Below are 26,957 nucleotides of genomic sequence, written 5' to 3' on the forward strand. Positions count from 1 at the left end.
AACTACCAACAAAACAGTACTAATTGACCATTGAACAGACCTAAAAATGCTAATGGACACCCACCCCTAGATGATCTAGTTAAAAATTTTCCCAAAGAAATCTCTAGGTCTAGTTCCTAACCACTGGGGCCTCAAGGAGAATATTAACAGGCATTTTACCAAAGAGCTCCTAGTCGAGTAGTGGTCAATGAGTCCCAGCACACTTCCTCACTAAAGTCCAAATTGCGATGGCACCTGTAACTAATATTGACACAAATGCTCCTCCCTCTGCTCCAAGTGACACTGACGTGAGTCAGAGAAGCCTCCGTTATTTTTATTCAAACCTCCCAGCTTTAAATCATAAGCAACATTAGGGATTAGGTCAATATTCCAACATCATCAGTGGTTATCTGAGCATGTGTGCCAAAGTCAGAACTCAAAGTAGGGAGCAGGGATATTGTATTTCTAGAGTCATTTGGTGACTGGTGCAGAGGTGACCATGACCTCCAACACCAGATACTGAGGGAAAAAGACAACTCTCTCTGGTTGTTCATTGGAGGCCATTACTAAGGACACCCTAGATCAAAGCCTACCTTTGAGTGTATCCTGTCAGGCAACCACAGAACTCCATTTGCATGGCTTCCACTACTGAATGTTTGTTGACACAGATGTAGTTCTTATGTGAGTGAACCTGCACTTACATTCAGCCTAAGCCCTGATGGGACCTGCTGCATTTAGGGGCAGTTTTCGGGGCACAGATAAGACTGAGAACCTCCAGACTAAACAGTGTCTCCTATGTCTTATCCAACAAATTCATGGGAAGAAAAGATTTAACTGTTCTCATTGCTAAGCTTAATGAATAGAAATGTCCCTATGAGACTTTTCTCATCGGAATAACAAACTTGATCATTGCACACAGCCTCATACACATGTTACCAATTCTGGTAGGTCAATGCTATAGTACAGCCCTGAGCCTTGATGGTACCCTGCCACTGTAACTGACATACAGGTGATTCTCCAAAGTAAAGGTACTCGAAGTCCCAAACCTGATAAATCCAATACACTTTGTATGTACTTTGTATGCTTTCATCTGCATACAAGTGATCCCAGTCAGTTTAAGCTTATATAGGACTTGCGATATCTTACTACTGTCCTGTACATGGCCACCAAACAGCTCCAGTATCTGTAATCAGTGCACAGGTCACGATTTCTAAGTGGCCTTGCTCTTACAGGGAGGAATAGTTTTCACTCAAGTGGACCCAGACAAGGACACATACAACAAGCATTAGATGCCCTGTGGACCCACCAGTGGCTCTTGGCTGGGCCATTAGTACACACACTTATGTACCTCGTACCCTATTGAAACTCCTGAGTGTGATCTCCAAGAGGCATACCATAACCTTGCGCTATTCAGTTCCAACAAATGAAAAGAAGCCCAGCAGTTAGTGGGACTCTGCAACCACTTGCACTAGAAGTTACCTAGGAGCAGTCTTTGATGAAATTGATCAATGATGTTACCAAAAAGGCTGTTTCATTTCAGTGAGGATACAACAAAGAGGGTACCCTAAAAGTCCTCCAACATGCCTCTTATATCAGAAACATCCCTTTCCACTGGAATTTATGGCAAAAGACCCCTGCCACATGTTTAGAAATCCACTGGGCTTCTGTTCCCATAACTACCTGGAGTTGGCTGAAAGGCTCACAACTGTGGAGAGACAATTATTCACCTGCTCTTGTCCTTGAGGCATTCATCTTCTAGTCACAAAATAATATTAAGGACAGAAATTCCAACAAAGGCATCAATATACTTGCTTTTTTTCCTCTAATTATCTCATGGTATTCATACCTTAGTGAAAGTATAGAATTTCTATAAAATTTATGCTCAAAATGTATAATATGAACCAAAATAAAAACATCTTCTAATGAGTTTAATTAAAGCAATATAAAGCTTTTTGCAGCTTTTGCACTTACTACTAAGCCTTTCCCCTTTGTGAAAGCTTGGTTTCTTCACTTGAGTCTCTGATTTTGACACTGAGCCTTGATGTACAGGCATACCATTTCCGTTTGGTACTTCACCCTGAGCTACATAAAGAATTCAGCCCACTAGATAAAAAAAAAAATCTACTGGGAAATCCCTACATGGCAAATTTATACATGTGAACTATGGCAGTTTCTCTCAGTTTATGCAGTTATCATTAGATAACTATAATGTGTGATCTGCTATGAAAACTATAAGAAGAGTCTAAAAGAGAGTGTGTGGAAAGTATTTTATTGTTATTAATATTCCTAGATTTCAAACACTAGTTGCTCTTTTTCTGAGTTTTCTTAATATTTTCTGTTAATATTAGGTTGGTGCAAAAATAATTGAAGTTTTAAGTTGAACTTTGCCATTTGATACTGGAATACATTCTTAAATAAATATGGCTATGTTATACATCATTTTAATATGCATTTCTCACTTTATGCTTTTTTGGAAATGACATGCTATTTATTTTGTATTTATTTTAGACTACAGAAATTATGTTAGAAAGCAAATTCAAACAAAGTGCAATTGTGCGGTAGTTTGAGCATTCTTTGGCATTGCCTTTCTTTGGGATTGAAATGAAAACTGACCTTTTCCAGTCCTGTGGCCACTGCTGAGTTTTCCAAATTTGCTGGCATATTGAGTGCAGCACTTTCACAGCATTGTCTTTCAGGATTTGAAATAGCTCAACTGGAATTCCATCACCTCCACTAGCTTTGTTCGTAGTGATGCTTCCTAAGGCTCACCTGACTTCACATTCCAGGATGTCCAGCTCTAGGTGAGTGTGAGTAATCACACCTTTGTAATTATCTGGGTCGTGAAGATCTTTTTTGTACAGTTCTTCTGTGTATTCTTGCCACTTCTTAATATCTTCTGCTTCTGTTATGTCCATACCATTTCTGTCCTTTATCGAGCCCATCTTTGCATGAAATGTTCCTTTGGTATCTCTGATTTTCTTGAAGAGATCTCTAGTCTTTCCCATTCTGGTGTTTTCCTTTATTTCTTTGCACTGATCACTGAGGAAGGCTTTCTTATCTCTCCTTGCTATTCTTTGGAACTCTGCATTCAAATGGGTATATCTTTCCTTTTCTCCTTTGCTTTTTGCCTCTCTTCTTTTCACAGCTATTTGTAAGGCCTTTTCAGACAGCCATTTTGCTTTTTTGCATTTCTTTTTCTTGGGGATGGTCTTGATCCCTGTCTCCTGTACAGTGTCACAAACCTCCGTCCATAGTTCATCAGGCACTCTATCAGATCTAGTCCCTTAAATCTACTTCTCACTTCCACTGTATAGTCATAAGGGATTTGATTTAGGTCATATCTGAATGGTCTAGTGGTTTTCCCCACTTTCTTAAATTTAAGTCTTAATTTGACAATAAGGAGTTCATGATCCTGGCCACAGTCAGCTCCCGGTCTTGTTTTTGCTGACTGTATGGAGCTTCTCCATCTTTGAGATGCTTATTGATAAGGTAAGCTCCTTACTGATAAGGCTGATCTAATTTAATTTACAGATGGGTCCTACTTAAAGGATAAACAGGGACCTTACTGAGCTGGATATGCAATAATATCCACAGCGGACATAATTAAAAACTTTTATTTATCAGAAACAAACGCAACATAACAAGCCAAATTAAAACTCTTAACTCTAGCTTGTAAACTAGCTAAAGACCAGGATAACAAATATTTATGTGACAGTCACTATGCTTTTGAAATGGCACATAATTTTGGAATGCTATTAAAACAATGAGCTTTTTAACCTCCTCAGGAGAACTTTAAAAATGTTTTGTAATATAGGTGCCAAAACAGTTAGCAATTATTGAAACAATAGGGCACTCATTCCAAATCTGACACTACAGAAGCTAAAACAAATCAGCTTGCTGATGCTGCAACAAAACAGGCAGTTTTAAATATTAATCCTGTCCAGGCTTGAAAATGTCTACTTCTCTCCATTAACCTTGATAACCAAATAAAAGATTTCTTTATACAGGCTCAAGAGATAACCACTAAAGAAGAGAAACAGATAACAACGACAGAACTAGGGAATTTTGACCCAGCTACACAAATACAGTTTAGATCAAACAAAAACAAACACTATCTAATGAAGCCTAACTGCCATTACTGCAACATGTACATTCTTTAACACACTGGGCTTTTAAGAAAATGATTTAATGGGAAAAATAATTTTGGAAATTTGCACCCATGATGGTTCAAAGGAAATATATGACATTATGGACAGGGTTTTACTGAGACACTTAAAAAAAGTACTAAGTACTTTTATATCGAGTGCCCATGTAAAGGATAATGAATTACAATCTAGAGATTTTATTAGAAAGGACATCAAATAAAAGATTATTTACAGACACAATGAAAAAAATCTTATCAAGTATTATTAACTAATCTATATGAAGCCAAACTGAAAGACATTAATTCATAGATTCACATCTCTCATTTTGAAAAGGCCTTCCACCTGAGTGGACTTTGACCCCTGTTCCTAGCACCTGCCTTCAACTAAGCCAAGCATCACTAAGCTAGGAGAAGAAAATAACAGTAACAGACAGCTGACAGTCTGGACCAGGCTTGAAAGACCCATTCTACCAATTCAATTGTACTGCTGACCAAAGGTCGGTCTATCTATCAAAATTAAAAGTTGTTGTTTAATTTCTAGCTATTTTGCCCCAATGTTTAGGATGGAAATAAAACTCTTTGGTAACACTAAGTATAACTGCTGCTGCTGCTAAGTCATGTCAGTAGTGTCTGACTCTGCGACCCCACAGACGGCAGCCCACTAGGCTCCGCCGTCCCTGGGATTCTCCAAGCAAGAACCCTGGAGTGGGTTGCCATTTCCTTCTCCAATGCGTGAAAGTGAAAAGTGAAAGTGAAGTCGCTCAGTCGTGTCTGACTCTTCACGACCCCCATGGACAGCAGCCTATCAGGCTCCTCCGTCCATGGGATTTTCCAGGCAAAAGTACTGGAGTGGGGTGCCATTGCCTTCTCCATAATTATAGCTACTAGGGGCAAATTAGCTGACTTTTGGATTTTTATCCAATTCCTTGGTCAATACAAGGCCAAAATAAGCCTCTCATAAATCTCGTCACTGACTCTTCAAATGTTCCTATAATCTATAAAATGATTTCTCATAAGCATATCCCTCCATGTTTTTGTTGTTCAGTTGTTAAGTCGTGTCCATTTCTTTGTAATCCCATGGACTGCAGCATTCAGGCTTCCCTGTCCTTCACTATCTCCCAGAGTTTGATCAAATTCATGTCCATTGAGTCAGTGATGCCATCCAACCATCTCATTCTCTGTTGTCTCCTCCTCCTCCTGCCTACAATTTTTCTAAGCATCAGGGTTTTTTCAAATGAGTCAGCTCTTCCCATCAGGTGGCCCAAGTACTGGAGCTTCAGCTTCAGCATCAGTAATTCCAATGAATATTCAGGATTGACTTCCTTTAGGATTGACTGGGTTGATCTCACTTGCTGTCTAACTGAGTCTCAAGAGTCTTGAGCACCACAATCTGAAAGCATCGGTTCTTTGGTGCTCAGCCTTCTTTATGGTCCAACTCTCACATCTGTACACACATGACTACTGGAAAAACCATAGCTTCGACTATATGGACCTTTGCGGTAATGTGATATCTGCTTTTTAAAACACTGTCTAGGTTTGTCATAGCTTTTCTTCTAAGGAGCAAGCATCTTTTAATTTTGTGGCTGCAGTCACTGTCTGCATTGATTTTGGAGCCCAAGAAAATGGAACCTGACACTGTTTTCACTTTTTCCCCATTTATTTCCCATGAAGTGACAGGACTGGATGCCATGATCTTAGTGTTTTGAATGCTGAGTTTTAAGCCAGCTTTTTCACTCTCCTCTTTCACTTTCATCAAGAGGCTCTTTAGTTCTTCTTCTCTTTCTGCCATTTATCATCTGCATAACTGAGGTTGTTGATACTTTTCCCAGCAATCTTGATTCCAGCTTTCAGTCATCCAGCCTGGCATTTTGCATGATGCACTCTGCATATAAGTTAAATAAGCAGGATGACAATATACAGCCTCGATATATTCCTTTCCCAATTGTGAACCAGTCCACTGTTCCATGTCTGGTTTTATGGCCACTGTATACATGTACCACAACCGTTTTTATCCATTCATGTATCAATGGACATCTAGGTGGCTACCATGTTCTATGCTGTGCTTAGTCGTTCTGTTCTATCTGATTCTTTGTGACACTATGGACTGTAGCCCGTCAGGCTCCTCTGCCCATGGGGATTCTCCAGGCAAGAAGCTATTACAAATAGTGTTGCAATGAACATTAGGGTTACATATGTCTTTTTCAATTATGGTTTCCTCAGGGTATATGCCCAGTAGTGGGATTGCTGGGTAATATGGTAGCTCTATTCCTAGTTATTTAAGGAACCTCTATACTATTTTCCACCGGAGAAGGCAATGGCACCCCACTCCAGTACTCTTGCCTGGAAAATTCTAGGATGGAGGAGCCTGGTAGGCTGCAGTCCATGGGGGTCGTGAAGAGTCAGACACAACTGAGCGACTTCACTTTCACTTTTCACTTTCATGCATTGGAGAAGGAAACGGCAACCCACTCCAGTGTTCTTGCCTGGAGAATCCCAGGGATGGGGGAGCCTGGTGGGCTGCCGTCTATGGGGTCGCACAGAGTCGGACACAACTGAAGCGATTTAGCAGCAGCAGCAGGATACTGTTCTCCACAGTGGCTATATGAATTTACATTCCCACCAACAGTGCGAGATGGTTCCCTTTTTCCACACCCTCTTTAGCATTTATTGTTTGTAGATTTTTTGATGATGGCCATTCTGACCGGCATGAGGTAATCCCTCACTGCAGTTTTTATGAGAACATTTTTAATCAGTATACCTCAAAGAAGGTGTTTCAATAGTATTTCTAGACATTATATAATAATACACACAGATATATATATATATATATATATATAAAAGTCTCTTGATTTCATAAGTTATTTATACCTTATGCCAACACATGTTCATAGAATAAAAAATACAGATGAATGTGTACACAGTTATTCGTGTACAATGTATTGGGTTTGCCAGAAAGTTCAGTCCGGTCGTTATGTAAGATGTTATGGAAAAACCTGAATAGATTTTCTGGTCAACTCAGTATTTAGAAGTGCAAAATATTCAAAACCATAAAAATATTAAGGGAGAGAATTAGTTAAATTAAGGTATGCATTACACACTGTGGTATAATATAAATTATGGTAAATACTGTGGTTACAAACAGCTATACGTAGTACTATACTCTGAATGAAACTGAATTCTATATAATGACTTGGAGGGATTTCTAGAAATAATATTAAGTAAAAAAACTGGAAGGGGAAAACTAACATGCAAACACTGGGTAATAAAACAGAAATGAGAAAAAATAAAGGAGAGACAAAAAATAGAGAAAAGATAGGAAAACTATCACAAAACAATGCACATAGATACCTACAAGAAGAGAGAAGACTGAGAAGCCTCTAAGCATACTGCTTTGTATATTGTTAACTTTTGGAAGTAGTTTCATGCTCTATGTATTTCAAAATAAAAATTAGGCCAAAACAAATAAGATGATGGAATGGAAAGAAAAAGCAAACTTAAAGAATTGAAACTACTGTAGGGAGAATAAAAGCAGTAATTCCTCAAACCAGTATTTACTAAAAACCCTGTCTTGGACATGGAAGTGGGGTGACTTGGGGGGACGTGGACAACAAAACAAGTCATGCAATCATTTTATAACTTGATTTGTTTTAGTAATGGTATATTCAGAGCTATTCTGAAACCATTTGAGAAGCATTTCAGGATTAAGCAAATGAGTAATTGTACCAATGCTGTTTCAGAACTCTAGCTACCTGAGCTGTCATGTCCTACACGTGGCCACCACACTGCTCACATATCTGTTATTAGTTACTGTGTCTGTGTGTAGGACTGTGTTAGTTGCTCAGTCATGTCTGACTCTTTGCGACCCCACGAACTGTAGCCTGCCAGGCTTCTCTGTCCATGGAATTCTCCAGGCAAAAATACTGGAGTGGATTGCCATTCCCTTCTCCAGAGGAACTTCCCAACCCAGGGATCGAACCCTGGTCTCCTGCCTCGCAGGCAGATTCTTTACCATTTGAGCTACAAAGAGGTCACCAATTTTAAGTGGCTTGCTCCTACAGGGAGGATTAGTTTTCACTCAGCTAGTCCTCTCATCACAAAGGACGCCACCCAACAAGGACAAGACATTGTGTGAATCTACCAGTGGCTCCTGGCTGAACCATTAGTACACATGCTTAGTTACCTGATACCATAGTGAAATTCCTGGGCATGATCTCTAAGGGGCATGAATTCTCATTTCAGAAGACAAGACCTCAAACTTGGGTGATTCAACTCTGACAAATAACTGGGCCCAGCAAATAGTGCAACCCTTTCGATCACCTGCATTCTCCTTTGCCCAAAGAGAGTCCTTGATGAAGCCAATCTATGTGGTTACCAGAGAGGCTGCTTCATTTTAGTGAGGATACAACCAAGAGAGTACCCAAAAGGCCCTCCAAAAGGCCTCCTGACCATCACCAGATGCTTGATTTACAGATCTCCAAAACATCTGTTTGCTAATGGAGACTATGGCACAAGGGCCCTATCATGCATAGAGGCATCCATTGGGCTTCTGTAGTTATAACTACTGGGAGCTGGCTGAAAGGCACACTACTTTGGAGACATAGGTATTAACCAGCTACTGGGCGTTGGGCCATTCATCTTCTGGTCACAAAATGCTCTTAAGGACAAAAATTTCAATCAAATGGTATCAGTATTTCTGCTCTTCTCTCTAGGTATCTCATGGTATCTGATTTTAGTCAAAGTGAAATATTTCAATATGAATATATGCTCAACAAATACATTTTCATAAACCAAAATAAAAACATCTAATGAGTTTAATTTTAAACAATATAAAATTTTCTGTAGTTTTTGCACTTACTAGTAAATCTTTCCCCTGTGTGAAAGCTTTCTTTCTTCACTTGAATCTCTGATTCTGACATTAACTCTTGATGGTCAAGCATATGATTTCCATCTGGTACTTCATCTTGAGCTACAAAAAGAGAAGAATTTATCAACTAAATAAAAATAAAGATCTATGGTGAAACATTTAGCTTACAATTTATAAAATGAAAACAGCAGCAGTTATCTCATTTTTATGAAGTTAAGAAGAAAATCACCATATTGTGAAGTCTGCCATGAAAACTATGAGAAGTCTTAATGAGTGTGTGTGAAAGGTACTTTACCATAAAAATAATACTCGTGGAATTCAAATGTGTTTTATGTTAAGTTTCTCATTTTCTGAGTTGTCTCAATATTTTTAGTTAATATAATTCAATAGACCAAACAAAGAAAATACACATGTACAAGGTTATTCATAGCATAATATTTGTAACTGTAAAATATTAAGATCACTTAAACATAAAGCATAGGGGACTGGTAGGCTAAAGTATCATATGTAAAGTATAAAAACATAGACTGTAGGGTGCAATGTGCATATGGAGCTGTACAAACAAATACAAAAGGAATGATAAAGATCCTGATGAAATGATTGGGAAGCATCTCCAGGATACAGTGCTTAATGGTAGAGGGGGGAACCTAAAAGAGAGAATACCAAGTACGGTTTAAGAAAGAAGGAAGGAAAGAAAGAATAAAGGAAATTTGAAAAAAAAATGATGATGAAAGATCCTTATTTTTAAAACAAGAAATACAGGAAATGTATATCAAAAACAATATACTGGGTCACAAGAGTCCCTGCAGACATGGCTGACTTGAGCCATACCCAGTAACTACTATTTGCTCTCATGCTGTTCTGACAATGATGGATACTCCGTGATATAGCCAGGTTCTGAGATTCAAGTCTAATGAAAAATTATCCAGGTTTCTCAGTTTCACTTGACCAGCAACCTGAGGAGGAGCTACTCTTGTTAATTTAGTGAGGGAAACAGACACGTTGCTGGCTGTGTCTCAACAGAACCCCTGGTTCTGAGTTCCCTGACAGGGGCCACTGTGTCCAAGGAGGACAAGGGAGGGGATGAGGAAGAAAAGACACGAACACCTGAGACAATCTCCTTCACCTGAGACAATCTCCTTCCTCTTCTGGCTGACATTTGGTTTCTGAAAACTTCTGCCCACACATGGTGAGCTCCTTGCCACTGGAAACACTGTCTAATTACCCAGCAATGGAGGGTCAAGGAAGGGATGGATGGACTCTCCAGCACACATCTTGTGCCAGGAAGTGAGCCATGGTGGCCAACACAGCCCCATGAGACTCAAAATGGTGATGAACTTATTACTAATAACGTGCTCTCCACAGTGACCTTAAGATGAATCTGACAACTCTATTTTTACCCAGAATACTTGGCTTTTCAAAATAAGCAAGATTAGGGATTCTAGTCCCCAAGACTGGCTTCTAGTTTACCAAGGACTGTTATTTCCACAACTCTGACACCAGGATGAGAGGAACACAAGTAATGCATTTTGACCCTTACTTAAACCTGACCATGGTGTGGGTGCTTTTAGACATCATAAACTTCTATTTTATAGCTCCCACTGCTGAATACATAATTGCATGCATGCTAAATTGCTTCAGTCATATCTGACTCTTTGCAACCCCATGGACTGTAGCCTGCCATGCTCCTCTGTCTGTGGCATTCTCTAGGCAAGAATACTGGAGTGGGTTCCCATGCCCTCCTCCCGGGGATCTTCCCAATCCAGGAAATGAATCTGCAGATCTCGGATCTCCTGCATTGTCAGACAGGTTCTTCACCATTTGTGCCACCTGGGAAACCCTGAATATATCATTGCTGCTAAGTCACTTCAGTCATGTCCGACTCTGTGCGACCCCAGAGATGGCAGCCCACCAGGCTTCCCCGTCCCTGGGATTCTCCAGGCAAGAACACTGGAGTGGGTTGCCATTTCCTTCTCCAATGCATGAAAGTGAAAAGTGAAAGTGAAGTCGCTTAGTCGTGTCCGACCCTCAGTGACCCCATGGACTGCAGCCTTCCAGGCTCCTCCGTCCATGGGATTTTCCAGGCAAGAGTACTAGAGTGGGGTGCCATTGCCTTCTCCGGAATATATCATTAGTACAGATGTATTTTCTATGTGAACTCGAACTCACATAAGCCCCAAGCCATGATGAGCACTGCTGCACTCAGGATCATTTCAGTGGGGCACATGGAAGAATGCAAACCTACCAGACTACCAGTGCCTAGAGACATGTCTCCAGATCAACTACTAAGCAAAGGATAAACAAATGCTAGCCATCTTTGCTGACTTTCAGTAAGGCAAATGTCTCTGTGAGATTATTTCTCCATTCAGTTTAACTAAGTAAACCTATGCAAAGAGCCTTGCATGCCTGGACTGGACTACAGAACTACTGTACTAGAGCTCAATGCTGTGGGACAGATCAGGACACTGGCCTTACCTGACATTGTGACCGTCCTAGAGGCTCTTGCCCCAGCTGAGGGAATTAGGTATGAAGGAATTCATGTTGCAAATGCTCCTTCAATGTCTCTGTGCACACAGATGATATGATCAGTTTGCTTTTTGCTTAAAAGGTTGCAATACACCTTTAATGTCCTTGCATAAGGCCAAGAGCAGGAGGAAGTCCCACTCCCACATGGGGCACTGGGCTTCCACACTATTGTTGACATCCTCATCCTTCTGGTGCATCCTGGCATGTGTACCATCCCACAAGGCCAGATGCTATGTTGACCATGCTTAGCAGCATAGCAGGGTCATTAACAGAAACATGGACAAGGACCTTGTGGGAAAGGGCAATACACATTATTCTAGAGATATCTTCCAAAATTTGTCCTGTCAGTCACAACAAATGAGAGCCCCACAAAACTCTGTGGAACTATTCTGCTACTGGCACTCTTACATTCCCCTCAGGGGCCCTGATTGCAACCATCTACTAAGTTCTAGAAAAAATACTTGCATAAGAAAGGATCTCAACTAATAGGATGATCTGGAGGCAAACAAAAAAACGTTCCCAGTCACATTTTCCCTTGAAACTTCTGGTCTGATGTTGAGATAAAATTCTCAGCACTTCTCTGTTCATCAGTTAGTCTTTGGAAGATGGCAATTCCACAGGACGGGATTAATCTGGGACTCTCTCTGTCTAACTTCCTGGAGTAGGGTGAAAGGTACAAACCTCTTGAAGACAATTATGTGCCTTTTATTGGTTTGGTGGATACTGAGTGCATGACCCATGACTAAGAAAAATACTACAATCAGAAATATTGACCAAGTATTTCACAACTTTAGTTTTCATCCTCTAGTTATCTTAGGATATTTATACATTAGGTCAAAGTATAAAATGTCTACTATATATATGTATACACACACAATTTATGAAGCAAAGAATAAGATCTTTGGCTGTAATTAATTTTAAATAATTTAAAGTTATCTGTAATTAGTATACTTACTGTGTTTTTCCTCTTTTTGTTGCTTTACTGTCATTTGGCTTTTTGACATTGATTCTTGATGGTCATGCATAAGATTTGCATCTGATATTTTTTCATGAGCTACAAGAGAGATATAGTTAGCCCACTGAATAGAAAAATACATCTACTATGAAATCTCTACATATCAAATTCATAATAAGCAAAGAGAAATATTCTAAGTTTTCTGAAGTTATAGTAAAGTTACCATAATGCTAGATCTGATAACACTGTGAGAAGAGTTTTAATAGATACGTTTTGAATCTTTCTCATTATCTTATAAATATTTCCAGGCATTATATATAGTTTGTATTTGTCTCTGTTTCTCTTAGGTTATTTATATTTTATAGATTGACATAGACTTCAGAGACCAACAAAACACATGTACCATTTGCTAATTAAAGTATTATTTGTAACTGCATATAAATGTTCATGCATGGGAAATTGGATAAACAATCTAATATATGTACTATAAACTTTGTGAAGTGACGTGAAAGTCATTCAGTCATGTCTGACTCTTTGTGACCCCATGGACTATACAGTCCATGGAATTCTCCAGGTCAGAATACTGGAGTGGGTAGCCTTCCCCTTCTCCAAGGGATCTTCCCGACCCAGGAATCAAACCAGGGTCTCCTGCATTGCAGGTGGATTATTTACCAACTGAGCTATCAGGGAAATTCCATAAACTTTGTAAATTATGCTAAATAATATGGTACGATCAGATGTATGTAAAGATGTAAAAGGAATCAAATGAATCTCTATAAACTGACTTGGAGGGATTTCAAGGAGATAATATTAAGAGAGGGAAAAAAAACAAAAGGAGAAATGTATGATACCTTTCAGATAAGGAAGATGGGGGAAAAAGGAAATAAATAAGAGGAAGGGAGAGAATTAGAGAGATAGTTACCTTTACAAAATGACACACAAGTGAGATAGAAAAAAATGTAACTGGTTACCTACAGGATGCAAGGGAGCAAACTAAGGAAGAAATAGTACTCCTTTAAGTATACCTTTTTGCATAGTATTTACTTTTGGAAGCAAGTTCAGGTTCCACATGTTTCAAAAATAAAATTAAAACAAAAAAGAGAAACTAAAACTGAAAGTAAACTTAGAGAAATTAACCTACTGAAAAAAACAAGTACTAATGCAAGTAACTCATCAATACAATATTTGACATATACCCTCATTCATGGGCAGAAGCGTGGAGAGATTGTCAACATATGACAAAATATTTCCAGTAGGCTTTTTTTTTTCCATATGAATAGGCAAAACAATTTCAAAACAATTTTCAAAGTCTAACAAATGAGTAAATGTGTTATTTAGAGAGAACAGTCGCAGAGTGTGCTAAGTCATTCAGTTGTGTCTGACTCTTTGGACTGTAGCCCATCAGGCTCCTCTGCCCAAAGGACTTTTCAGGCAAGAATACTGGAGTGAGTTGTCATTTCCTTCTCCAGGGGATCTTCCTGAGCCAGGGATGAAACCTGCATTTTCTGTGTCTCCTGCACTGCAGGAGGATTCTTTACCCACTGAGCTATCAGGGAAGCCCCTTAGGAAGGAAATACACACATGAAATGAAAGAAGGCAGAACAAGTCCTGAGGGGGTAAAACAGAATTGAAGATTTCCAAGATTTATCATGAATTCTAAACATGTCTATGCAGGTTTATATACACATATACAGGTATACATGCTAATGTACATGTATAAAATATGTATGTATGTGTAAATACATATATAGAAATGTGAACCTACTTAAGAAACCTGACTCCAGTCTAGATCTTACATGTGATCTTTCAGGCAGAATCAGACAACTATAACGGCATTGCCTGGAGTTAACTTTGGGGCTTCCCAGGTGGCGCTAGTGGGAAAAAATCCTCTTGCCAATGCAGGAGACAAAAGGGACACAGGTTCAATCCCTGGATTGGGAAGATTCCGTGGAGGAGGGCATGGCAACCCACTCCAGGATTCTTGCCTGGGGAATTCCCTGGACAGAGGAGCCTGGCAGGCTACAGTCCATGAGGTCATAAAGAGTCAGACGCAACTGAAGCAGTTTCGCACACATGCAGCACGTACCATGGGGAAAAGAAGTTTAACTCACAGAGACTTGATGCACAGCCAGTGCACTGCAGCCACTGGAGAAGCTGCAGTCATGGACATAGCCCTCCCTTCCCACCACTCTCTTAAGCACACTGCATTCTTAGCTCAGTCACCATCAACTGGAAGCCTCAGTGTGGCGGTCGTAGGGGTGGACTTGATTAGGGCATTGTACTATTCCAGCACTGCCACTGACTGCATTACCTTATGGGAGAAGGGTGAAGAGGGATTGAAGAAACTTTTCTCAGTTATGATTCAGTATTCAAGATGTTTCAGAGGATCCATAAATTACCAAGAGTCTTTTGTCTGGAGCTCCTTCAGCTGTGAGATGATACTCTTCTACATCTCATACCAGGTTTGCACTGGTATTAATACATCTAACCCTCACCTATAGCTGCTCCAAGTGGGGAAACAGAACATGGCTATAGCTTGGGCGCTTTCCTGATTGAACTATTGCAGTAAGTGAGTAAACGTTTGTTACTTTTAATTTGGCTTGCTCTTTTAATTGGCCAACTCAAAAACTGGTATCTCTCTCAGACAGCAAGCAAGGTAAATGAAGCTCAAAGCCTTTCAGAAGGCACACTTCGGGATGGCACACTTTGGGATGTACTTAGTAAATCTGTGGGACCTTCTAGGGTGAGGTGGGGGAGGGTACCACAGGAGCATTAGCAAGAGTCTGAGCGGACCCTGGGGCACTGTGACAACCAGGCCAGTGTGTTTTGGACAGGGCTAGCAATCACACAGGGTGCCTTAGGAAAGTGCAATTGTATTTCTTTAGGCTTTTCAGTTCTGAGGGGGAACAGTTTCTTTTCTCTAGACCTTGATTCACTAGCCAAGACACCTGCTGGGTCAATCAAATTAGATTAACCAGAGGGGCTCTGAGAAAGCTAGGGCAGCAATTTGTGTGCTACTGCTTATGGTTCCGGAGAAGGCAATGGCACCCCACTCCAGTACTCTTGCCTGGAAAATCCCATGGACGGAGGAGCCTGGTAGGCTGCAGTCCATGGGGTCGCTAAGAGTCGAACATGACTGAGCGACTTCAGTTTCACTTTTCACTTTCATGCATTGGAGAAGGAAATGGCAACCCACTCCACTATTCTTGCCTGGAGAATCCCAGGGATGGAGGAGCCTGGTGGGCTGCAGTCTCTGGGGTCGCACAGAGTCGGACACGACTGAAGCGACTTAGCAGCAGCAGCAGCAGCAGCTTATGGTCCGCTAGCAATGGGATGTAAAGCTGTGGGAAACCCTGCATGCCTAGCTGTACACACTAACTACTGTTAGCTCTAAATTTGTTCTTGGGACTAACAATGAGCTACTGAGATGTATGTTTTAACAACAACAACAACAACAACAAAAAAAAAATGAAAGAGAGAGAGAGCCATAGGATCACTGTTCCCAGTAGCAAAAGAAAAGAAACCTGGTAGTTTGCCTTCATACTAAAGGTATTAATCTTGTTAAACTTAGTGAAGGGGAGCGGCACACACACACTGTGCAGAAGGTACAAAATACCTTCTTTAGAGAGCCTTGACAGCAGTCATGTTGGCTGAGGAGGTGGAAGAAGAGTGGGGAATAAAAAGAGCATACATTTGAAACTCTCTCCTTCATCACCGGGGAATTATTTTGGATCTGACAGAATGACCAACCTGTGATGAGTTCTCTACCACTGAAAAACATGTTTGGATCATCACTGCAGAAATGATAGTGTCCCTTAGTGCCACACTGGTGGTCCCAGGGTCTACGCTGAGGACAGTGAGATATTTAACCAGATTTGGATTTCTTGATTCATTCATGCCACCCTTGCTAGATAACTACTGAGCTCAAATAAGCCTCCTCCTAAGGTCAGGTTATTGGGAACTATACAATCTAGATATTGACTGACAGATTGTTGGACACGGAATAGCACCTACTGCCAATGTAGCAGTGACTGACCAACAGTAAAAACAACATGAAAATGATAATCAGTAACCTATTCCTGAACAATCTAGGCCTGGATCCCCAGAAGAGATCTACCGGTGAATATCCAATATGAGATGTCAGAGAGATAGGCTGATGGGATTACTACCAAGGAACTGAAGACCCACTGGATGCCTAGAGGGAAGCTGAACTAGTGTCCACCTAGAGATGACTCCTACAACTAATACAAGTGTCACTGCTCAGTGCTTTCCACTGAATTTAGACATGAGTATTCTGAGAGCCCACCAACTTCTATCAAGAACTCTCTTGGACTTCCTTGGTGGCACAGTGGATGAGTGTCAATACAAGGGACACAAGATTGATCCCTGGTCGGGGAAGATTCCACATGCCGTGGAGCAACTGAGCCCATGCACCACAGCTACTGAGCCTGAGCTCTAAATCTGGTGAGCTGAAACGACTGAGCCTGAATGCTGCAACTACTGAACCCATGTGCCTAGGGCCTGTGGTCCACAACAAGAGTAGCCACTGCAATGATAAGCCCGAGCATTGCAACAAATAGTAGGCCCTACTCACTGCAACTGGAGAAAGCCCACTCAAAGCAATGAAGATTCAGCAAAGCCAAAAATAAACAAATGTCTTAAAGAAAGAAAAGAAAAAAAGAACACTTTGCTTTCAAAAATGCACAAGACTATGAGTTAGACCAAGTCCCTATGTCCACAGGGGGAACATGAGGACAGAGGTCAGTATATTTCCTGGGTCTTTTGGATACGGTGGTTATGTGACTATCATCTCAACTCCTGACACCAGAAGGATGGAGAAACACATAATATTCACCACATAAGGGAGAGAGATCTGGGTAAGCACCCCAGGCCATTGGGTCTGAGGCCATTACCAGTGGGATCCTTACCAGATCCAACGATGGGTGTGTCCCTTTAAATCACTACAAATTTCCATTGTTTTGGCCCCACTGATATATGTATCGTTAGTATAGGTTAACTGTCAGTGTGAAACCCTGCTTTGTATTCCTGAGAGGAGCTACCATACTTCCACAAGGCTAACAAAATTCTCTGAATATCTGTCATTAATGCAAAAGTGATGATATGAAAATGCTCCACCATCAAAGGGTGCAACAGACTTCCACTTTATTGATGACATTGTCTTTGGGTCCAACATGGGCACTACTCGACAAAGACTGGATGGATGCCCCACAGACCGACATATGGCAGCTCTGTGGAGCCATTATTATGGACAAGGCACTCTTAATAAAATTCCTGAGCATGATCTGTAAGGGGCAAGATATCTCATTCCAGAAAACAGTGCCAAGCTTTGGTCCTCTCTACTTCCACAAATGAAGAGAAGGCCCAGAGACTGGTGGGACAACTAAGAGATTACATTCTCACTTTCCTTATGTATGGTCTGTGATGACACTCATCTATAGGGTAAATAGAAAGGCCGCTTCCTTTCCATGGGGTCATGACTAAGAGGATGCCATGCAGGCCCTCCAACAGGTCATCAGGCTGGCACCCTTCTAATCCCTATTTGTTCTTTGAGTTACAGAATTCAGTAGCATTTCTGTTTACCAGTTGGAGGCTGTGGCAGAAGACCACTGAAATAGGCCAGAGGCACCCCTTTAGGCTTTCAAATGCACACCTCTAAGAGTCAGCTGAAAGGTAAACATCCTTTAAGAGACATTTACTGGTCTATTATAGGGCCTTGGTAGATGCTGAGTGATTGACCTATGACCACAAAATCAGAAATACCAAACAAGAGATATGAATAATTTTGCCTTTGTTCTCTAGTTATCTGAGAGAATTCACACATTAAGTCTTCTATACAGCATATTTCAAATACATACTCATTAGCCAAAGAGAAATAATCTGATGAGTTTAATTAAAAATAAGTTAACATTATCTATAATTATTATACTTACAACTGAGTCTTCTTTCTTTAGAAGGTCTTTGTTTCTTTACTTCCAGTTGAGTTTCTGACATTGACTCTTGCTCAAGCACAGGATTTTCATCTGGTACTTTATCACTAGCTATATAAACAGAGATATTTACTCCAATAAATGGAAGAATAGATACACTGTTTGATTCTATACTTTCAAATTACTGACAAATGTATGTTAACATTTTCTCATATTTTAAAAAACTATAGTAAATTATTATAATACTGGACTGATATGAAAATGGTAAGAAGAGTCTTAATGATGTATACTGAAACTGTCTCATTATTTCATTCATATTCATAGGTTTCAAATATGTTCTGATTAGGTCTCCAGTTTCCTTAACACTTTAGGTTAAAACATAGTCATAAACCAAACCACAAAATGGTATATGCACAAGATTATTCATCACAGCATATTTGCAATTACAAAATACTCAAAATCATTTATACTTGCAAACTGGTTCACCAATAAACCAAAGTATATACTATAAACTATGGTATTATCAGCTATGGTATACAGTATGGTCCAAACAACTGTGCACACAACTGTAAGGAAATGAAAAAGGTATAAACTAACATGGAGGTATTTCCAGTATATAAAGTTAAGTGAAATAAAAAACTAAGGATATCTAATACACTGTATTTTAGGACACAACAAAAGAAAACCAAAAAAATTGGCAGTTACCTTTACAAAATGAAACATAAGGTAAATCAGAAAACAAAACAGTTTGTCACCAAAGACACTGCAGACCATGCTCACTGAATTACACTCGATGACTACTGTTAGTGCTGTTTGTCCCTGGCACTGGTAGATAGCCTACAACATAGAGAATTTTTGAGACTCATTTTTAATGAAAAAGTATCTAAAGCTCTCAAGATCATTTTGCCAGTGACCTGAGGAGACCAGTCAGACTGGGATACTTCTCCTCAGGGGGTAATTTCTGAGACTTGGTGAGGGGGTGTGTCACAACAGACTCCTTCATTCTGAGTGCTTTGACAGTGACCACTCTGCCCAAGAAAGGGGGACGACAATGATGTGAACACTTGATTGCCTCTCTCCTTCCCCAGCTTGTTTCTTAAGTGTGGCCCACTTATGATGAGTATACTAACACTTAAGAAGGTGATGCCCGATAAGCATCTGATGGTCTTTTGGTTCAAAAATGAACATAAAGAAGAGTAGATGACGTGACTGGTAACCAGACTCAGATTACCAGTGTCATTTGTGCAACCTGTGCTGGTTTCCTAGCTACATGAAGCCTCCTTATAAGGTTATATCAGTTGGTTCACAAGACAATCCAGATATTCAGTGACAAATTTCAGGGAAAAGAAGAACCAATCACAGACAGATATCATTTAGCCAGTGAAGAAAGTGTTCTAAAAATGGTAATCAAGAACCCACATATAGATGATCTGATTAAGTGGTTTCTCAAGGAAATCTCTGGGTCTAGTTACTTAACCATGGGATCTCAAGGAGAACACTGAAGGGCTGTCCACCAAGGCAGTGGTAGGTAGTGGTCCATAGGTGACCCAAAACCCAGAAACTCTAGAGTTCAAATGATGATGACATCTATGACTAACACAAGTGCTCTTCTTTTGCATTTCCCATTGAATCTTGAGGTGAACTGAAACACACCCCACCCCTACTACTTTTACGCAATTTCTCAGTATTCTATACAAACAAGAATTAAGGTTAGGCCAAGGTCCGTATAGTCAAAATTATGGTTTTTTCAGTAGTCATGTACAGATGTGAGAGTTGGACCATAAAGAAGGCTGAGCAATGAAGAATTGATGATTTCAAACTGTGGTGCTGGAGAAGACCCTTGAGAGTCCCTTGGACAGCAAGGAGATCAAACCAATCCTAAAGGAAATCTGTCCTGAATATTCATTGGAAGGACTGGTGTTGAAGCTGAAGCTCCAATACTATGGCCACCTGATGTGAAGAGTCGACTCATTGGAAAAGACCCTGATTCTGGGAAAGACTGAGGGCAGGAAGAGAAGCGGGGACAGAAAGAGAAGTGGGCGACAGAGGATGAAATGTTTGGATGGCATCACTGACTCAATGGACATGAGTTTGAGCAAACTCAGGGAAATAGTGAAGGGCAGGGAAGCCTGGTGTGCTGCAGTCCATGGAGTCACAAAGAGTCAGACATGACTTAGCAACTGAACACAACAAAGCTCCTTAACTTCCCAGTTGTGACATGAGGATATGTGATAAAGTCACAGCTCAGTAGAGAGATAGGTGAGAATTGCATATCTGGGCCTTTTAGATACTGATGTACATATGACTAAGATCTCCATAACCACAGACACTACAATGAGGAGGAAACAGATAATGCTCACTGGTTTTCGGTCTGAGCTCACCAAATGGAATCGTTATCCAAATTCAACTATAGGCATATCCTTACATGCCACTAAAATTTTCCATTGTTATGGCTTGCATTACTGAAAGTATTATTGGCACAGAGGTACAGCATCTCACTCACTTCTACCATTAAGACCTACTGCATTTTGGGTCATTTTAATAGGGCATCTGGAAAACTATTTTTGGGCAATAGGATAAGGGGGTGGCAGATGATGAGATGGTTGAATGGTATCACTGACTCAATGGGCATGAATTTGAGTAAACTCTGGGAGATAGTGAAGGACAGGGAAGGCTGTTATGCTGCAGTTCATGGGGTCCCAAAGAGTGGGAGACAACTTAGCAAATGGAAAACAACAACCAGACTACCAGTGTCTAGCACCTTTACCATCCAAAAACAGTTCACTGTACTTATTGCTGAGCTTAATGAAACTAAAGTTCTCCACCAAGTTATTTCTCCATTTATACACACTTTCAGTCTGTGTGTAAGGCCTTGGGATGCCTAGAGACTTGACTGATTATTGTTGGCTCAATGCCACAGTATAGCAGTGGACACTGGCGTTTCATGCTCCTGTGACCTTCATAGAGATTTACTGCCCAAGTAGAGTGAAGTAAGTATGCAGCAACTGATATCACAAATACCCCCCTTTTAAACATTCCTGCTCACACTAATGACCAGGGTTGGTTTGCCTTATATGGAATGGGTTGTGATATACCTTCATGTCCTTCCATAAGCCCATGACCTAGAAAAAGCCCTGCTCCAAGATCAAGTACTAACCTTCCACTATATTGGACTTACCTGGTGGCTCAGATGGTAAAGCCTCTGCCTACAATGTGGGAGACCCGGACTTAATCTCTGGGTTGGGAAGATCCTCTGGGGAAGGAAATGGCAACCCACTCCAGTACTCTTGCCCAAAAAATCCCATGGATGGAGGAGCTTGGGAGGCTACAGTCCATGGGGTCGCAGAGAGTTGGACACGACTGAGCGACTTCACTTTTACTTTTTCACTTTCCATTCTATGGATGGCATTCTCCACTGGACCCAAACAAGTGTACTACCCAACAAGGACTAGATTCCATGATGATCCACATGTGACCACATCTGAGTCATTAATGTAAAGATGGTACAAGGACCTAGTATCCAACTAAAATCCCTAGGGGCAAAGTGGAAAGGGGTACATTGTCTCATTCCAAGCTTCAAGGAACTGAGGATTTTCCCTTCTCAATCCCCCCAAAATACAAAGCAGACCAAGGTTTTTTTGAAGCACTCCAAAATGTCAATCTTCTTTCAGTCTCTACCACAACAAACACAAAGGACACTCAGTGTAGGTGTATGAATATATGTATGTTTATGTGCATGTATATGTACATATATGTGTATACACGTGTTCAACTCTAGGTCAAAATCCTATGTTTGATTTTGCAGGTCCAACCACAGATAATTACAAAGTATCTACCTGACAGTTCACATGGGGGAATACTTCTCAGTTCAGTTCACTTCAGTCATTCAGTTGTGTCCGACTCTTCACGACCCCATAAATCGCAGCATGCCAGGCCTCCCTGTCCATCACCAACTCCCGGAGTTCACTCAGACTCACGTCCATTGAGTCAGTGATGCCATCCAGCCATCTCATCCTCTGTCATCCCCTTCTCCTCCTGCCCCCAATCCCTCCCAGCATCAGAGTCTTTTCCAATGAGTCAACTCTTCGCATGAGGTGGCCAAAGTACTGGAGTTTCAGCTTTAGCATCATTCCCTCCAAAGAAATCTCAGGGAGGATCTCTTCCAGAATGGACTGGTTGGATTTCCTTGCAGTCCAAGGGACTCACAAGAGTCTTTTCCAACATCACAGTTCAAAGGCATCAATTCTTTGGCGCTGAGCCTTTTTCACAGTCCAACTCTCACATCCATACATGACCACTGGAAAAACCATAGCCTTGACTAGATGGACCTCTGTTGGCAAAGTAATGTCTCTGCTTTTGAATATGCTATCTAGGTTGGTCATAACTTTCCTTCCAAGGAGTAAGTGTCTTTTAATTTCATGGCTGCAATCACCATCTGCAGTGATTTGGGAGCCCAGAAAAATAAAGTCTGACACTGTTTCCCCATCTGTTTGCCATGAAGTGATGGAACCAGATGCCATGATCTTCATTTTCTGAATGTTGAGCTTTAAGCCAACTTTTTCACTCTCCACTTTCACTTTCATCAAGAGGCTTTTGAGTTTCTCTTCACTTTCTGCCATAACGGTGGTGTCATCTGAATATCTGAGGTTATTGATATTTCTCCCTGCAATCTTGATTCCAGCTTGTGCTTCTTCCAGTTCAGCATTTCTCATGATGTACTCTGCATAGAAGTTAAATAAGCAGGGTGACAATATACAGCCTTGACGTACTCCTTTTCCTATTTGGAACCAGCCTGTTGTTCCATGTCCAGTTCTAACTATTGCTTCCTGACCTGCATACAGATTTCTCAAGAGGCAGATCAGGTGGTCTGGTATTCCCATCTCTTTCAGAATTTTCCACAGTTTCTTGTGATCCACACAGTCAAAGGCTTTGGCATAGTCAATAAAGCAGAAATAGATGTTTTTCTGGAACTCTCTTGCTTTTTCCATGATCCAGCGGATGTTGGCCATTTGATCTCTGGTTCCTCTGTCTTTTCTAAAACCAGTTTGAACATATGGAAGTTCACGGTTCACATATTGCTGAAGCCTGGCTTGGAGAATTTTGAGCATTACTTTACTATCATGTGAGATGAGTGCAATTGTGTGATAGTTTGAGCATTCTTTGGCATTGCCTTTCTTTGGGATTGGAATGAAAACTGACCTTTTCCAGTGCTGTGGCCACTGCTGAGTTTTCCAAATTTGCTGGCATATTGAGTGCAGCACTTTCACAGCATCATCTTTCAGGATTTGAAATAGCCCAACTGGAATTCCATCACCTCCACTAGCTTTGTTCGTAGTGATGCTTTCTAAGGCCTACTTGACTTCACATTCCAGGATGTCTGGCTCAAGGTCAGTGATCACACCATTGTGATTATCTGGGTTGTGAAGATCTTTTTTGTACAGGTCTTCTGTGTATTCTTGCCATCTCTTCTTAATATCTCTGCTTCTGTTATGTCCATACCATTTCTGTCCTTTATCGAGCCCATCTTTGCATGAAATGTTCCCTTGGTATCTCTAATTTTCTTGAAGAGATCTCTAGTCTTTCCCATTCTGGTGTTTTCCTCTATTTCTTTGCACTGATCGCTGAAGAAGGCTTTCTTATCTCTTCTTGTTACTCTTTGGAACTCTGCATTCAGATGCTTATATCTTTCCTTTTCTCCTTTGCTTTTCACTTCTCTTCTTTCACAGCTATTTGTAAGGCCTCTCCGGACAGCCATTTTGCTTTTTTGCATTTCTTTTCCATGGGGATGGTCTTGATCCCTGTCTCCTGTACAATGTCACGAACCTCATTCCATAGTTCATCAGGCACTCTATCTATCAGATCTAGGCCCTTAAATCTACTTTTCACCTCCACTATATAATCATAAGGGATTTGATTTAGGTCATAGCTGAATGGTCTAGTGGTTTTCCTTACTTTCTTCAATTTAAGTCTGAATTTGGCAATAAGGAGTTCATGATCTGAGCCACAGTCAGCTCCTGGTCTTGTTTTTGCTGACTCTATAGAACTTCTCCATCTTTGGCTGCAAAGAATATAATCAATCTGATTTCGGTGTTGACCATTTGGTGATGTCCATGTATAGAGTCTTCTTTTGCATTGTTGGAAGAGGGTGTTTGTTATGACCAGTGCAGTTTCTTGGCAAAACTCTATTAGTCTTTGCCCTGCTTCATTCCATATTCCAAGGCCAAATTTGCCTGTTACTCCAGGTGTTTCTTGACTTCCTACTTTTGCATTCCAGTCCCCTATAATGAAAAGGACATCTCTTTTGGGTGTTAGTTCTAAAAGGTCTTGTAGGTCTTTATAGAACTGTTCAACTTCAGCTTCTTCAGTGTTACTGGTTGGGGCATAGACTTGGATTACTGTGATATTGAATGGTTTGCCTTGGAAACGAACAGAGATTATTCTGTCGTTTTTGAGATTGCATCCAAGTACTGCATCTCAGACTCTTTTGTTGACCATGATGGCTACTCCATTTCTTCTGAGGGATTCCTGCCCACAGTAGTAGATATAATGGTCATCTGAGTTAAATTCACCCATTCCAGTCCATTTTAGTTCGCTGATTGCTAGAATGTCGACATTCACTCTTGCCACCCCATACCAAATTTGATGCATATCCAGTGAACTTTAAACACTGAAAGTAGTTGCAGTAGAGGACCAAGGCCCATCCACACCATGTTCTTATGCATTCTGGATTCCTATACCAGCTGCCTCTATTAGAGGCCTCCCTATGAAAGGGAGAGAAGGGGTCAGCTGATATTTGTACTTCTCAGGTGCCTCTTACAGACCACTTTACTGGGGGTACCTGAAGATAGTTTTCTGGGTTACTACTCAGTATTCAGGACTTTTACACTCCTAGCCATCCTGCATCAGTATTCACAAGGATTGGGGCCATAGTAAGGATGAGCCTTTTGTTTGGGGCTCCTTCAGATATGACATCATCTTCCCTCAGCCCCTACTCCCATCAGTATTGATACATCTGACCCTTGCCTGTTTTCTTTCTGTGGGGAAAATTTCAAAGACATTCCAAGTCTTTCCATTTAGACTTGCTTATACTATTAAAGGAAGTGAATAAAAGCTTGTTACTTTCAGTTTGGCTTGCTCTCTTAATTGACCAAGTCAAAAAAGGCAGCCTTCTCTGCCAGATTAGTGCAGAGAACAAAGTAGTCACTAAAGTAAAATTCTTTTCTGGAAGGAACACTTTGAGAAGTGCTAGGGAGACTCTTTCAGGGCTCAGGGCTGGATCATTTGCAGGAGTCAAAGGGTCCCACAGGCACATTGTCCGTCAGGCTAATGTGTCTCCAGAAGAGCTAGTGGACACCATGGGGCTGTCCAGCAGAGTGCCACTGTATTGTCTATGTGCAACTCTACTCACATTCTTCTAAGCCCTGCTTAACTGCAGTTAAGGCCATGTTAGAGGAGCATAGGAAGATTGTGAACCTATCCAATTTGAACACCTGTCTCTCAAAAATTTGCCTGGTAAAGAAACAGAAATAACTTCTCTCTTTTCTAAGCTTAATGCAGGAAAAAGTCTCCTTGAGACTACATCCCTATTCAGTAACTCAGCTGACTTGTATACCAGATCATGAGTTCACAGTTACTCAACTGATTCTGGCTGTTCAATCAACAGAACCACCTTGGCAACAGTAGTATCTGACATCATGATGATTGCAAAAACTTGTCCAGAGTGTGGGAACTTGTTAGGCAGCAACTGATGCCACAAATGCCCTTTTCCATATTCCTTCAAACAGGGGTGATTCAGATCAGTTCATCTTTGTGTGGAATGATAACAACTCACCATTCACACCCTTCCACAATGCTACTTGAATTTCCTATTTGTCAGCAATGCATCACCTGGAAAATCTCCCACTACTAGAGGAGGGGCTTGTCTTTCTACTCTGCTGATAATATCATTCTATTGAGTCCACAGAAAAGAGCTACCCATCAAGGGCTGAACATCCTGCTAATACACAAGTGGCAACTTGCTGGGCCATTTTTTTACAGAAAGCGTACAAGCACCCAAGTGAAATTTCTGGACATGATCAGGATATGCTGTCTCATTGTCTCATTCCATGGGAGAAGACTGCTTCTGACCCTCGCCACTCCAACAATTAAAAAGGAGGTCCATGGACTGATGGAACTCTTCACCTGCCTGCATTCTTAATGCCAACCATTTACAGGGTTACATAAAAGGTCATTTCCTTTCATTGGGGCCACAGCCAAGAGGATGACCTGGAAGCCCTTCAACAAGCCCCAGGCTACCCCTTTTTTTTGGTGTCTCTGATCCATTTTGCCTTTTGAGTTAACAGATATCAGCAACCTCTCTATTCACCAATTGGAGTTTAAGGCAGAAGGACACTGCTAGAGGCATCAGTTGGAGTTTTTAATTCATCATCTCTAGGAATATCTGGCTGAAAGGTACACAGCCTTTAAGAGAAAATTATTAGTCCATTATTGGGCTTTAGTGCATACTGAGCACATGACCCATGACTGTGAAATAAGTCTCAA

General features: G+C 40.9%; 1 protein-coding gene across 12 annotated transcripts in view; it reads right to left on the reverse strand.

Moving 5' to 3' along the window:
- Positions 1-26,957, reverse strand: part of CCDC7 (coiled-coil domain containing 7) — a 266,671-nt gene that overhangs the window by 132,798 nt on the left and 106,916 nt on the right. For all 12 annotated transcript variants that reach the window (XM_059892902.1, XM_025000934.2, XM_025000939.2 and 9 more), the window contains 3 exons: positions 18,420-18,527; positions 12,469-12,567; positions 8,979-9,089 (listed from right to left, as the gene is read on the reverse strand). In XM_059892902.1, the coding sequence (XP_059748885.1) occupies positions 8,979-9,089; positions 12,469-12,567; positions 18,420-18,527 (318 nt within the window). The remainder of the gene's footprint in view (positions 1-8,978; positions 9,090-12,468; positions 12,568-18,419; positions 18,528-26,957) is intronic.

Source organism: Bos taurus, chromosome 13, assembly GCF_002263795.3.
Source record: "Bos taurus isolate L1 Dominette 01449 registration number 42190680 breed Hereford chromosome 13, ARS-UCD2.0, whole genome shotgun sequence".
NCBI lineage: Eukaryota > Metazoa > Chordata > Mammalia > Artiodactyla > Bovidae > Bos > Bos taurus.